The sequence below is a fragment of the Gadus morhua genome, chromosome 8, assembly GCF_902167405.1.
Source record: "Gadus morhua chromosome 8, gadMor3.0, whole genome shotgun sequence".
NCBI classification, from domain to species: Eukaryota; Metazoa; Chordata; class Actinopteri; order Gadiformes; family Gadidae; genus Gadus; species Gadus morhua.
Genome location: NC_044055.1, coordinates 20882241 through 20896769, shown reverse-complemented (window position 1 = coordinate 20896769; position 14529 = coordinate 20882241). Strand labels below are relative to the sequence as shown.

Genomic DNA, 14529 nt, shown 5'->3' with positions numbered 1-14529 from the left:
AAAAGACAGTCAAATAAAGTAAATGATAACATAGCCAGAAAAGGGAAATATTGGCTTATATGTTAAATTTCATGCACCGACAAAATCAGAATTACATTTTTTTTTGTTACAGGAAAACATGTATGCACTCATTCTAAAGAGGAAAAAAGGTTACACAATTTAAATTACAATTAAATAAAAAAAAGGACTGAAGAAAACGTAAAAAAGTATTTGCATGCCTAACCACTCCCTTTCATTTATATATATCTTTTGAATATTTTTATTTTTTCCTTGTTGAAGGGTCTGAATGTTTGGCAGACTGTAGTAGAATTTTTGAACAGGGTAAAATATTGTTCTAGATTACACTGCAGTGTAACAGCAACTTAAAATCAGGCATCTTTTTTATTCTTTTAAAATGATTCCACATTTTTTAAGACTTGTGACTACATTTTGAATTATTGAAAGATGTTGTATGATATGGTATAACAAATATCATACACTCTGGTACACAAGCTTATGACGAGTACAGGAAGGTATTTAAGTTTTGAATTAAGTTATGAAAGAATTCATACATTTTATATTATATTATATAATTATGTTCAGTTTATATTGAAGGCCGGTCATGTTGCAACACAGGAATATGACCAATGTTATTTTCTACAATAAAAATAGATTCTTGCAAACTTCTATCCAAACAGTTTAAGGGGACCGATTTCCCAAAATGTTCTTATATTAAATCATCTTACCGAAATAACAAAAAATACTTGCTGATTATGTACAAATTTACCTATTTTATATATATATATATATATATATATATATATATATATATATATATATATATATATATATATATATATATTATACACATGTATATATTTTTATATATGCCTTTTTTAAAAAATACTTTTTTGTTTCCTTGTTTTTTAACAAGGCAAGTGAGGTAAAATATAGGGAAACACCTTTGAGTACACCTAAATTCATAGTGGAGGGAAAATTAATTTAACATCATGACGTTTCCAAGTTTAGAAAATAAAGTGCAATGCCAAATCCAGAAAAGCTAATTGAGTGTAAACCAATGAAAAACCGAGGTACATGATGTGGAAAAATTTATGAATTGGATGAAATCAAAGAGCCTAGAAATAAATCCCAATGAAACCAAAAGGCTTTCAAATCACAGAGTGGAGAAATATGTCATGCATGGGAAAGCATTGAAATGTTTATATGTTCCCATAACGAAGACAATGATATTAGGTTTGAAGACGAGACATACCAACGAACAACTGGCTGAGAAGATGGCTTCAAATAATCAAAAAAAATGGGCCTGTTGTGAATGTTTCTTTGTTCCTATAGTACCAAACAGGTTGATAATCAGATGAAAAACAGAACTTGATTATGCATTATTTTTTACCAATGCTGCCCCACAAATGTAGGCAGCCCAACTGTATTTGTAATGAAACATGATACACCATTAAAGTAAAGCCAAACTATTTGAAAATTATATTGGAACTGTTGTTTTATCTCCTATGCTTCATATATCCCATATATAATTCGAAGGCATTTGTTAAGTCTACATTTGTTCTGCCTCATATTCCGAAATAATTTGATTATTTTGCATATGCATGATTATGCAGGATAAAATTATCTACTTCCTTTGGAAATTCATGAAAAATAAATTTCATTTAAAGTCCAAAGGACAATGACTTCCGACCGCTGACAAAAAAAAGGTTAACTAAACAGTGCATGAAGATTTTCGTCTCTGGTCTTGTGCAGACCTATTCATAAACGGTGTTTGAAAGGGAAAACTCAGTCATCTAATAAGGCAGAGACAGGCAAGCACAGTGATCTCATGCATAACTGAAGAAACCAGGTCTGAAGTCTCTTTCCATTTAAACACACAGAGGAGCTCCTTTGAGAGTCAAGATATTTCTTTTCAGGAAATTGTTTAAAACAAAACCAATTCAACCTGACAGGCCACACCACATAGGCACGGAATGGATGATAATAACGTAATCAAACTTTAACAGGAAAACACACACTAGGACGGACAAATACACCGACGGACAAACTGATTTGGCACGGAACGAGATGCAGTGGGTAATGAAAGAGACGAGCACACCACAACAATAGCAGGTGTTCCAATGCTATTTAAAAAAGGGGAAGGTGAGAGGTAATCTAAAGTATCGGCAGCTCGCTCTGGGCATGCCAGCAAGGGAAACACCAAGCTGCCTTATTAAATATGTTTTTTTTAAAGCAAACTCCCTTAAAATCAACGTGCACGCAAAGGTCTACATTAAAATCTCAAAAAATAAACACGTGGGGGTATTTTTTCTTTTTTTAAACACATACTAACATACATATCTATATATTCCATGTTCTATAATTGCGAGATCCGCTATCCCCGATATCTTTTTTTTTACCTCCATTCTGGTCAACATGTCCAATAAAAGAAAAAGACAATCTGTGTTGTTCCCTTGTGTCCCCCCCAAGCCTGCTCACCTTCTGGGTAAGACTGAAAGGGACTCAACGTGGAGTGGATATCCTCTCCTCCTCCATCTCTCCCCAGAGGTCCCCAGCGGTCCCCAGCTGTCCCCGGCGGTCCCAAGCGGTCCCAAGCGGTCCCCAGCGGTCCCCAGCGGTCCCCCGTCCCACTTGCTTCCCCCAGGCGCTGTTGCAGGCTCCTCCTCAAGCCAAAACAGTCGGGGGTCTGGTCCGGGCGTGAAGAAGGAATGGAAAAATAAAAAAAAAACATGCTCGGGGGATGGTGTGTGTGTGTGTGTGGGGGGGGGTGTTAGAGGCGGTCGAGGCGAAATGCGTCCTCGGTGGCGGGGTCGGTCAGGATCATGTCCGGGTCATTGAGCATGTGCAGTCCGTCCAGCGTCAGCGGGTCGATCTTCAACTCGTCTAGGGGGAACGGGGAGTCCATGTCGAAGCTGATGTCCGTGGACAGAGAGGAGATCAGGTCCTTGGGCAGGCCTGGGGGGGACTCGCCGCTCACTGCAGGGCCATCAGAAACAACTTTAGTCACACACCTGTGAACAACATGCTCTTCACTTAGACATATAAGCATAGACGCTGCATTGACTGCTTCAAGCCGTTGGTGCAATATGTCAACGTCGCCGCCATGTTTGTGGGGCCAAGACTGGCCTTTAAATGAATACTAGTAAACAGAGGAGGATAAAAAGCACTTACCTTTTAAGGTAATAGTGGTTAAGTGGTTCTACATACAAGTTATGTTGTTCTACATACATTTTTAAATCCTATTATATATATACAAATATGGTATTACTAAAATAAAAACGACTCATTGAAATCGAATGACAATGTTAGATGTTATCGGATAGTGCTTTTTATCCAGAAGAACCCTGACCCAGTTTACTTGCTTTACAGGCCAGTCTTTGCCCCTCCAATAGCATGGTCTCCTCTTTCAGGGCACGAATAGAAGACCCAAATCAGTGAAGATATCACATGTTGAGCATCGACCATGTGCCCTGGTACATAAAGGTAGCAGCCGCATAACTGGTGTGATCATTGTCTCCTGCCCATAGATATATTAAGCAGCAAGTTAGGGGTTAGGCATGTAAACACCAACTACACTACTCTTCACCCTGCTCACCATTACTTCAGCATATGGCCTTCACAGAATGTAAATGAAGGTGGTGATTATTCTTTTTAATATATTATGAAGAGAGAAGGAAACAAAAGCATTTCTAAAAGATTGCTATTGTTTTTATGATCACCATAATTGCTGCATTGCAGAACAACAAACAGCTGGGCGCATCACATTATTATGAGATGACCTAAAATAGGTTTTGTGGGAAATAAAAATCAGGTTTTCTTTGGAGGATTAATAAAACGCCTGGGCTCACTTTAAAACCTTGATGTAAATGTATAATTAATTTGACAAAACGTCTGTTGGCCCGGAGACGCGGCAGATTGTTTGGGTATTGATCATGTGTGGGGGCCGTGGCTTCAGAACACTAGGCCTCTGCTTCCCCCGTCTCCCTCGATGCTGCTTCTCATGTGCAGTCCTGAATGAACCAAGCTGATTGGCGGAACATCACCTGTGAGGATGATGTTGGGGATGTTGCCATGGCTACTGTAGCCCAGCTGCTGCAGGTCTTGCTGGTTGCAGTGTCCGGCGGTCAGACCCATCATGGCTGCCTGCGTGTAGTTGAGGGTGGAGGCCTGGCTGTACAGACTGTTGGAGCCTATGGGGCTCTCCATCATGTTGAACTGCTCAAGCTGCCCAGGTCACACACACACACACACACACACACACACACACACACACACACACACACACACACACACACACACACACACACACACACACACACACACACACAGCATTACGAGTTGAACTACAACAAGCAATTTTCTCATGGCGAGGAGGCCTGGTCCTGAGATCCGGTTCTGTCATACCAGTATTGCTAATGGCATGTCTAAAGCAGTCTAATACGGCCTATTGGGTAACATTTGTTTGTATTAATGCAATGCATAATGCACATCACATCAAAACTAGACTCATGAGACTAGAGGTAGATGTGGAAGTGGATTTATTGAGTATTAGTCGACTAATATTGACCTCATAGTAGAGGACTAGTGGACTAATAGCCACTGTAAACCAACTGAAGAGGCAGTTTGTTGAGGGGTTACCTGTTGTGAGAGAGCACTGGTCTGCCTGGATGTGAGCTGCTGTTCGTAGAGGTCAGCAAAAACACTGCCCAGTATGGAGTTATGCTGTAAACAACAACAACAACAACAACGGGACCAGCCCCCCAACAATCTGTTAGAGCACAAAACAGATTAAACCAGACATTTTGGATTCTACACTGAGGCTTTTTGAGAACGTACATGAAGGAAAAAAAAATCTCTTAATCATCCATAATTAATATCATTGTTAGTCATTATTTAATATGAATATTAAATTACTTTAACAGAGAACAATGGGCAAAGAGAATAATAAAGAGCAGTGAAGCACAGCTGAAGCAACAATCCAAAGTCCTGTCGCTTTCTTAATCGAAGAAGGAAATCAAATATTAAAACATAGTGCGCTGCAAGTGCAACAAGCATGTCTTCACAGATGGAATATTCAGAGAGCAATACGGCGGTAAACAGAACTTGCTGTTTGTGCAAACAATAACATACATGTAACATTACATGTCTAATCACAGAGCAAACAGAGAAGACAACAAAAATACATTAATATATCGATTCAGATATATTAACAGATCGATAAATGGCTCTCCTAATTAGCTGATTCGTCTCAAAAAGTCTGAACTGATATGAATGTAATCCATGTCTCCTTTCCCCTGATATTCATCAAACATGTCCGTACACTAGCTGAAATCAGCACACAACAACACCACCATCCAAATATACATAAAGAAATATTTATCTTAATTAAGAATGAAGCCAAAATGAACACCAACCAGTTCTCCAAACCGCTGATCTGTTGGGTTGAAAGGCAAACATTTCTACAGACGTTTCCTATTCAAGGAAGAATCTGCATAGATCCGCATGCGAACAAATTCCCCATTTTCATTTTGGCCTTCTGAATGTAGAAGTAATTCGATTACATTGTTCGCCTCCGCTCCTCCCTCTTCAAAACCAAATTGTCTGCTCATTCCACGTCCCCAAAGGGGAAGGGAGAACTAATAAAGCTTGGTGTGTCAGTTCTAGGATTACCCTGTGTAAAACGATCAAGCCTGGGTTAACTTCAATTCCACATGGGTAGGAGCTGATAAAAATATACACAAAACAATGGGCATGTTTCCAATTACACAAAACATGGTTCACATTCTCGTTTACTGTACTGCACTATTGAGATCCATACCGACCAATCACAGAAATTCTGACACCGATAACAGGTGCCTCTTGATTGAACCTGTTACAGTAAAACTCATTCACATCATATTTTGTGTTGTGATGGCGGTGCTCGTCAAAAAGGAGAGGCAGTAATGGACCTGATTGTTAAAGTAAAAGAAATACTAATTATCATCCATAAATACATGCCATTTGTAACAGGCTTTTATCTACATGGTCTTGTAATACCCTGAGGGCATACATACTTCTAGAATAGTCTACGGCCACAAGTGTGTACCGCTGAGCCTCGGGATCTTGAACACAAACCAGGTCAGACAACGGATCATGAGTTTCTCCCTCTACCCGAAGTCTCAAAGAGCCCCTACAGCAGCCCTGGGTCCGACCAGAGCCCTGGGTCAGCCTTCCCACGTTACCAAAAGAGAACAACAACAAGGTTTTTGTGAAGACTGTAGCATCTGCTATAGAAGGATTTCAACACAACAGACCATCTCAACAACAGGAGAGAAAGTCACCGGAACACACTTAAAGCATTGCTCAACATCAACAGAGATACACACACAGACACAGACACAGACACACACACACACACACACACACACACACACACACACACACACACACACACACACACACACACACACACACACACACACAGCGTCTAACATAGAGACTGGGGGCTGAGGGAGGCTGAAGGGGGCGCGGGGGGGGTTGTATTGTGGATACAGTGCGGAAACCACAGAAGCAGTGACAGCAGGCACACACACCCACTGCAGTTTCAGTGGGAGCGACTGGTTTGGCCAGACCTGGGCAAAATGACGGTACAAATCAAACCAAGAGGCTGTAAGGTCCCCATGATGAATAAGGGATAGTGCTTTATATGACCAGTGTCTTTTTGTTTTGCCCAGATCTGCTGGTGGAGAGAGCACATAAGAGCAGCAACAACAGCAGCTTAGATGGAGAGCCAGAATAAGCAGGGGGGGGGGGGGGGGGGGCCCTCTTAACTGCAGTGACGGATGAGAAGGGGCTTGTAGTACATACTAGAGGTGGTGGTGGTGGTGGGGGGGTGGGGGTGGGGTCAGGGGTCAGCGCTACACACTCCCTTACTTGAGGCGAACCAATGGGCGAGAAGCCTTGGTTGGAGCTGGGGGAGGTAGGAGACTGATTGGCAGAGGAGCCCAGCCTGCTGCGGTACTGGTGCAGAGAGGAGGCCTGGGACAAGCATGGGGACAGGCTCTTCACTACGTTCAACGCTTCACATCTGCCGGCCAATCTGATCACGCCGTCATGGTTTAAGGAAATGAGTTTACAATGTTGATCTAAAAGGTGGCACTCACATTGTAATCCTCCTCCCAGTTTTGCATGAACTGCTTTAAAAACAAAAACAACAAAAAGGTATTCTTAAGAATCTAGGATGATTCCATGGTTATGCACATTGTCTGTTCAGACATTGTTTTAATCAACTCAACTAAAGAAGAAAAAAAATGAGGTACAGGTAACTACTGCCAGGAAAAGTCACCTTTTAGCTATCAAGTAGACGGAAATTATGAGGCTAATGACTCTACAAAATTTTACTACTGACTTGGACGATTTTTTACAAACGCGGTCCGGAAGGTTTATCAAACAGGACTGATTATCTATCTCCACTTCAAGGTCAACCAGACCACAACCCGAACATTCCTAATCTATGGATAGATTAGGTACCAGCATACCTGTGAGGGGATTGTACTATACGTTAAAGGTCTGCGTGAACATGCATACAGCTGTCATGGCAGACTTTTGTCTTCTGATGAGGATTCTGAAGAATGTGATTCAAATCCCTTACAATTTCTAAAAAACACAACATCACAAGAGGTGTACTCAATGTAAAAACTAGAGAGGACCAATAAAAAACATTACTTAAATAATGTAAATATTTAAAAATATAAAAAAATGTTCTGGTATATATTTATGTTCTTTGTGTGGTCTGCACTCACTGTGTTGATGTCCATAGTAATGCTGCTCTGCGTCGACGTCTGACTTCCTGTAGTGGAGGCGGAGCTCTGGTTCTGGACCAATGAGGAGGGGAGCTGAATCAGGCCTGTCTGCTGGAGATGACAACACAGCTCTTATACAGAAACAGACTCTACATGTGACGGAAGACATTCTGTACTGTTGTGAAGCTTATTAAAGAGGACAGGTACTAAACAAAGCTTTTCAACTTAATCAACAGCAATATTCAATTAAATAATTTGAATAGGGTTGGAAGCACCAATGTTTGATGGCACATTATGGTTTGCCTTGTTACATCAACAGAATGAGCCCGACCATTCATTAGCTTTGAAGTCATAGTATGGATAAAACTTCAATTCATGGATGATTATAATCCAACAACATTTTCCCCGCTGATTCTGTGTGCCATTACCCAGCAGTGTGTGCTTACTGGTGGGCTCTGGTTGGACTGGGGAGAGGTCTGCTGGCTGAAGAAGGCATAGTCAGAGAGCTGTTGCTCCAAAGCCATAGCGTTGATGGCGGCCTGGAGGGAGCAAAGGTAGAGGGGCTGGGAGTGGGTTTATCGAAGGCCCCTGATGGTGGAGTGTTTCCCCCCATTGAGACTGTGTGTTGTGAAGATGGTTGCACGAGTGGAGGAATGTGAAATTGTCTGTCTTGTCGGGATGGGCAGAATGGATGGCAGATGGACAGTGTTTTAAATATGCTGATGAAATATGGACAGAAAGTTGTTGACATAGTCGGAGAGCGTTCCGATTTCTCAAGCGTAGTGTGGCCATGGATTAAAGAACGTAGTTCAAAAGTTTCAATATTTATTATTTGGTTTTAATCATTTAAATTTAAATCAATTGTAACATATTCCTCCCTTCAAACACACGAGTACGAGTGTCCCTGACCTGAGTGAGTGATAGCGGAGGGGACAGGTTAGGGGACAGCTGGAGGCTGTTGGGGTCTATCGTGTTGAGGATGAGGGGAGCCATGTCGTCCTGGCCCGACTGCGTCACCATTGAAACCACCGGCTGGGAGTTCAGACCCGCTGGAAACATAGGGAGCAGGAGACACCATGAAGGGTCAAAATAAATACAAAAAATTACACTTGAGATATAGCATATTCCAGCCGTTGACAAGAACATGTTGCATAGTGTTTTATACTTTTTGTATATTGCGTTCAAACCTTTTTGATATATTGTGTTTAATTTGGCGTCTTTGAGTGTCTAGAAAAGCGCTAAATAAATTCAATGCATCATTAATATCTCAAAATCTCTTTATATTTCGACATTGTGGCTGTGGCTGCTTTTCAAGTGTTGATTCCTGAGTCAAGATGGCCGTGTGTGACGCTGCTATATTAAGTCTGCCGTGGCGCTAGAGACGGGTGAGCGAGCGCGGCGTGTTACTCTGCGAGGCGGCGGCCAGGTTCCCCATGCTGTTGGAGGTGGCGAGCGGGCTGGCCCCGCCATCGTCCCCGTCTAGCGGCGTGGGCAGCGGCGGGAGGAACTGGATGTTGCTGAGGTCGGGCAGCGACCCCCCTGAGTTGTGGGTTGCTGGGATCAGGGAGTTGGAGCGCTCCTGGTCCGGGGAGGGGAATATACTGGAACAAAGGAGGGGGTGGTCACCATACTGACAGACAACACCAGCATATACTCCACTTATATTTGCCTAGGATGGTAAAATAAGTAATAAACGAAGATGTCCCCATAATTTTGTTCCCCTTTAATATGTTAACTACAAAGACAAAAGGACTATCTACAAACTAAAAATGACGTTAACCTTTGAACTACAAAGCATGCCGTTCTTCCTATTTAAAAAACGGCGTGCACCTGAAATAACCCAAGAGAGTTTCAGGCACACCTTAAAAAACGTCTGCTGCTCCCGTTGGTTGAAAGTGAATCTGATGCAACCCACCTTTGACAGTCATATCTCTCAACGGATTTACCAATGAGGAAAGGGACAACGGATGAGTCTGGACATGTCAAACAAGTGTGATCTCATGCAAAAAACAGAGAAGACACATTGCACGCATTTGCAGAATCAGTTGTTGTTAACCATGATCCGTATATTTGGCTCGTCAGGTACCACCGAGGGTTGTTCTTATCCAACTCCCTCACACAAGAGAGGCAAAGCCGCACTCACTTGATCCCTGGCACCTTGCAATGCTTGGATCTCGAGATGGAGTTCTGAAAAGAAATCCAAGCCCGTTTGAATACGAGTCCACCACACGTTATGTAACTTTTCTTATGGAGGTGTTAATGGAGGTTATCATGCCTTCTTGCAGTCCCAGCTCTCTTCCCCTCCTTCATCAGCCTCTTGTTTCATATCCTCTGGCCCGGGGACGGGGAGCAGGAGCACTGCAGGGAGGAGACAACGTTCTGATTGATTAACACCACTGTTATCGATGTCTTCCCCAATTGGACGACACTGACTCGTCTTCTCTGACTCATAGTCTCTGGAAGAATAAATAAAAGTAAAGTCAAGTGAATAAAAGTATTAGGATTAAAGGAAAACCCAACACCCTGTACACCCAAACACTCCCCGCCCACAGCATTCTGAATAGCTTCTGGCCGCTTCTGATAAACACAAACTCTATGTAGAGGCAGGGCTTCATCGCTGCTCAAGCCTTTGCAATCCAAAAGTCCTCCCACTCACTACAATTAGACGGCTTGATCGACGTTACCGGTTGACCTCAAACGGCCCGCGAAAGGCTGGTATGGAGGGCAATTGGAGCCCATATTTACATCTTATCCTACGTTTTCTTTTAAACTTTTCTCATTAAGGCTGAGATGTGGACCAGTACTTAACCCACTGCCTCGGTTATCCTCTATAATAAGTTGTATTTTTTTTTGTTTTCATGCAAAGGTAATCATTACATTTATTTTAATTACACAAATGGTACAGTTCAAAGAGAAACAAAATATATATGCATGATAATACCATAAGAGATTCATCAAAAAGGTGATTCATCAACCCCACCCTAAGAAAACGGGTTATCAATCCACTTCCTGTTGCCATTAGTGCTGACATTCCCGGGACTGATAGAGGGCTCTGGGAGGATCCTGCTTCTGTCTCCCAACAAGTCATCGGGCTGCCGTCTTCAAAGCCCCGCACTAACCCCCTTTCATCCCACACCGCAGAGCACTCTATTCACTGAGCACTAAGAGCAGATCATAAGGAAGCACACCAGCAAACCCCGACACCAACACATCCCCCCTCTGACAGCCCAACACCGCCAAACACAAGACCTCTGTATCATCCAGCGGGAGGGAGGAGGATAACACACACATAACAAGCAGACGCAGTCCACACTGGTGGATCAGAGGACGGCCCCCCCCCAAAGCGGGCCAAGTCACGCGCGTGATCATTCGAATGCAATCTCTTAAGGCTTTCCCAAGACCGCACCTCGTTTGGGCTGCAGCTCCTGGGAACCGCCCACGAACACGGCCTGCTGCCCCGCCGGCGCCAGCGTGCTCTGGTGCAGCGCCGAGTCCGAGTTGGTCCTGCGACGCAAGGAATGAAACCAAATGAAATAAATACCCAAAGAGAAATGACCTAGATTACACAGCAGCAGTCAATGGGCGACCAAGGACGCACGCCAAGCATGCAAACATGGTGCACTTTAATGGGTTCCTTACATTAAGCAGACTACATCAAATGGGCTGTGTTTGTATGAGCCAGCCTATTTAAACAAGGCCCTGTGCAGATTTAAGACCAAACAGGTCGAGTACAGTCATGTGGCTACAAGCTGAAATAACAAGATCTTTATTAATCCCAGATGGGGAATGAGGGTGTCATAGCAGAATGTACAGGGCAGAAAGAATAGATGCAGACAAATGTAAATGTAAATATCAAAGGGTCGTCTTACCTTCTCCAGCTGGTGTCGGGTGGAGGGGAAAGATACACAGCTCCGTACGGACAGCTGTCGATGTGCGCGCGCCAGTTAAGAAAAGACAGCTGGACATTCAACATGAATATGTTTAATTTGTAGCATTCATGAGTGCACACATAAGTTCTTGAAAATGTGTGAGGATAAGTTAAGATGTAAAGTAACCACTTAAGGGCCCTTTGAGGATGGTATCATAGATAGACAACAATGAGGTTCCTTTGTGAATGCCATTAAAAGACGATTAAAAACATCCAGAGTAAGATAAGGAGCTGATTAGCTCCAGCATTGACGTGTCATGATCCATGACAACACGTGTTTAAAGGATATTTGGCGTCCATGTTTATCGAGCGCCAGGGGTTTCCCGTGCGGCGGGGCGTTGCGGTTCCTGTCCCGGTACACGCGGTCCACCAGGCCGTGGTGTCGCGTGCTTCTGCTCGTGTCTAGATCAGAGTTCTGGAACGGCATCTGAAAGAAGAGGGGGTGAGTCAATAACACAGTTATGACTCATTATGTTTTAAGTCTTGAGTCATTTAGCAGACGCTTTTATCTGAAGCTGCTCACAGTGAATTCGGAAAGATGTTACGAGCAGTCAGGCGTCTTTAAGGGTAAGTCTACGGGACAGGCCGCGGTCCTTGGGAATCAAACACGGTACCTTTCACCATCCTGCTCCCTTTATCCCTAGCCACTATAAACCTTGTATCAATAGTAAAGATGACATTCATGGAGTGGTTGTGCTGGGGTTTATTTGCTCCGGGGGAGGGGGGGGGGGGGGAGACCATGCAGGGTGCCTCACCTGGAAGCCCACGTCCACAGCACTGTTTCCAATCTGGTTGACGTTTGGTAAAGACCCTCCATAGTACTGCCCGCGGTTCTGGCCCAACTGCAAGTACTGGCTCTTCTGCAACTGCAGCTAGAGGAGTGCGAGACACAGGAACAGGATCAGTGGGGGGGGGGGGAGACATCAACGTGAGGCCGTTTCTGCATTGCATGCAAAGCATGTCAGCGGAAAGTACAGATATTTAAAGCTGTGCTTTCTCGTGCGCATTATAACACAACAACGTCAAAATACACCTTATTACATGCACTCTGACTGAAAAATTTAATTTATTAGGTCAATGTACGAATTGAAGCATGGGCACTTCATATACTGAGGACCGTTTTTGAACAATGGCAATACTAGAATATCCAAAATATCTCATACACACATACATTTATTTATTCACACAATTTAGGCAGAATCACTTTCAGTTATTTCATTGGGCTAGAATAATAACCCTTAATAAAACCCTTTCTTTAGTTATTAACACAAAACCGACTACAATATGTCATATTGCCACCAAAAGTTGACAGAATACACAAAGGCGTTCGCTATTCATTGAAAGTCGTCAAGGTATTCGTCCCTCTGTAGTCCCCAGGAAACAATTAAAATGATTAAAACCAAAAAGACAAAACCCGAGAACACTGGCTTTGATCTCCCAGTCAAGCAGCTCTTGCTGATAAGGTATTCCCATGCACTGCGCTCTGCTCCCATATCTCCTCTGTCTTCCCCCGGCCTCTCCCCTCATTAGTGCTCCTCACCGTCCTCCACCGAGGCCGTCCTTCAGGACGACTCCGGCCGGGACCAGCTGTCGTTGAGCCAGTGAAAGGGAAGACGTCTGTTGACCTTAACGTAACAATCATCTGGAAGCTCTCACACACGTTTTCTCCATGGAGCTGCATCTGCCACCAACAGGGCCATATATGTATATTATAAACACTCTGATGCCTATATGGATAGATGAGCAAGGGATTTGATTATTGTGTTAAACATAAGGGCTGTAGGGAGGGAGAGGTCGACATGAGGCAGAACTGAGGAACAATCCAGAACCATGAGGAACGATAACAGCTATAACGTTATGCTCACACATTAGACCCTCGACCCAGACTCTGATTTCCCCAATGCCTTGAGCTCACGGCCACGGCTGCTGAAATTGAATCTTGTCATTTGAACTCCACATTGAATGTTGGGCATTGGCATAAAAAAATAATCTAATAATAACGGCAGTAAACCGGCATGGCTTGTGTATTCCGACAAGCTCCTAATCCCACAGTGACGGGCGCTTTAGACTTTTTAATAGGGGACGGGTTCATATGTTTTGGTGTTGGCACAGGATTTAATATGGAGACATTTACAGATCAGGACCAGGGCAAACAAACTAACCAACTGCATAACTTTAGATACTTTAGCACAGAGGGATAGGTTAGGGACCAGCAGAGAGAGAGCGAGAGGTATAGAGAGGTAGATAGAGGTAGAGCGAGAGAGAGAGAGAGAGAGAGAGAGAGAGAGAGAGAGAGAGAGAGAGAGAGAGAGAGAGAGAGAGAGAGAGAGAGAGAGAGAGATATAAAGAGAAAGATAGATAGAAATATAGATAGAGAGAGCGAGAGCGAGAGCGAGAGAGAGAGATGAAGAGAAGATAGATAGAAATATAGATAGAGAGAGCGAGAGCGAGAGAGAGAGAGAGAGAGAGAGAGAGAGTCAGAGAGGCTCAGAAACGCCACGCATGAATCACACTTGAACACCTTTCACACACTTCCACCAGTTTCATCACCTGACTTAGTCACGCTCGACATTTCACACATTCGACTTAGAAGGAGACGGTACGTAGCTTTCACCGTAATAACCACTCACATGGAGTTTAATGTTGCCCATGTGGCTGTACCCCAACCATAACAGAAACAACAACAACAACAGTGGTGAACATGTGAGGCATTGTAGGTGCCATCCTAGACAATGAGGGGTGGAAACAGACTATACAAAGCAAACAACAACCAAAACGACCAGGAAAAGTGACAGAAACAGGTTTTAGAGACTACTCTAG

The 14529-nt window shown here is 43.4% G+C and overlaps 1 protein-coding gene across 13 annotated transcripts in view; it reads right to left on the bottom strand.

The window, feature by feature from the left end:
- Positions 1 to 1071: 1071 nt before the first annotated feature.
- The window catches only part of crtc1a (CREB regulated transcription coactivator 1a), a 14792-nt gene continuing 1334 nt past the window's right edge, over positions 1072 to 14529 (bottom strand). Inside the window, exons 2-16 of one of the 13 annotated variants that reach the window (XM_030364479.1) lie at positions 12465 to 12581; positions 11999 to 12136; positions 11651 to 11712; positions 11188 to 11285; positions 10057 to 10139; positions 9925 to 9968; positions 9189 to 9382; positions 8691 to 8830; positions 8210 to 8320; positions 7782 to 7892; positions 7143 to 7175; positions 6913 to 7017; positions 4639 to 4722; positions 4044 to 4224; positions 1072 to 2976 (exon numbers count right to left, since the gene is read on the bottom strand). In XM_030364479.1, the coding sequence (XP_030220339.1) occupies positions 2771 to 2976; positions 4044 to 4224; positions 4639 to 4722; positions 6913 to 7017; positions 7143 to 7175; positions 7782 to 7892; positions 8210 to 8320; positions 8691 to 8830; positions 9189 to 9382; positions 9925 to 9968; positions 10057 to 10139; positions 11188 to 11285; positions 11651 to 11712; positions 11999 to 12136; positions 12465 to 12581 (1707 nt within the window). In that variant the 3' untranslated portion in view covers positions 1072 to 2770. The remainder of the gene's footprint in view (positions 2977 to 4043; positions 4225 to 4638; positions 4723 to 6912; positions 7018 to 7142; positions 7176 to 7781; positions 7893 to 8209; positions 8321 to 8690; positions 8831 to 9188; positions 9383 to 9924; positions 9969 to 10056; positions 10140 to 11187; positions 11286 to 11650; positions 11713 to 11998; positions 12137 to 12464; positions 12582 to 14529) is intronic. The other 12 variants (XM_030364481.1, XM_030364480.1, XM_030364482.1 and 9 more) reach the window with 12 other exon arrangements.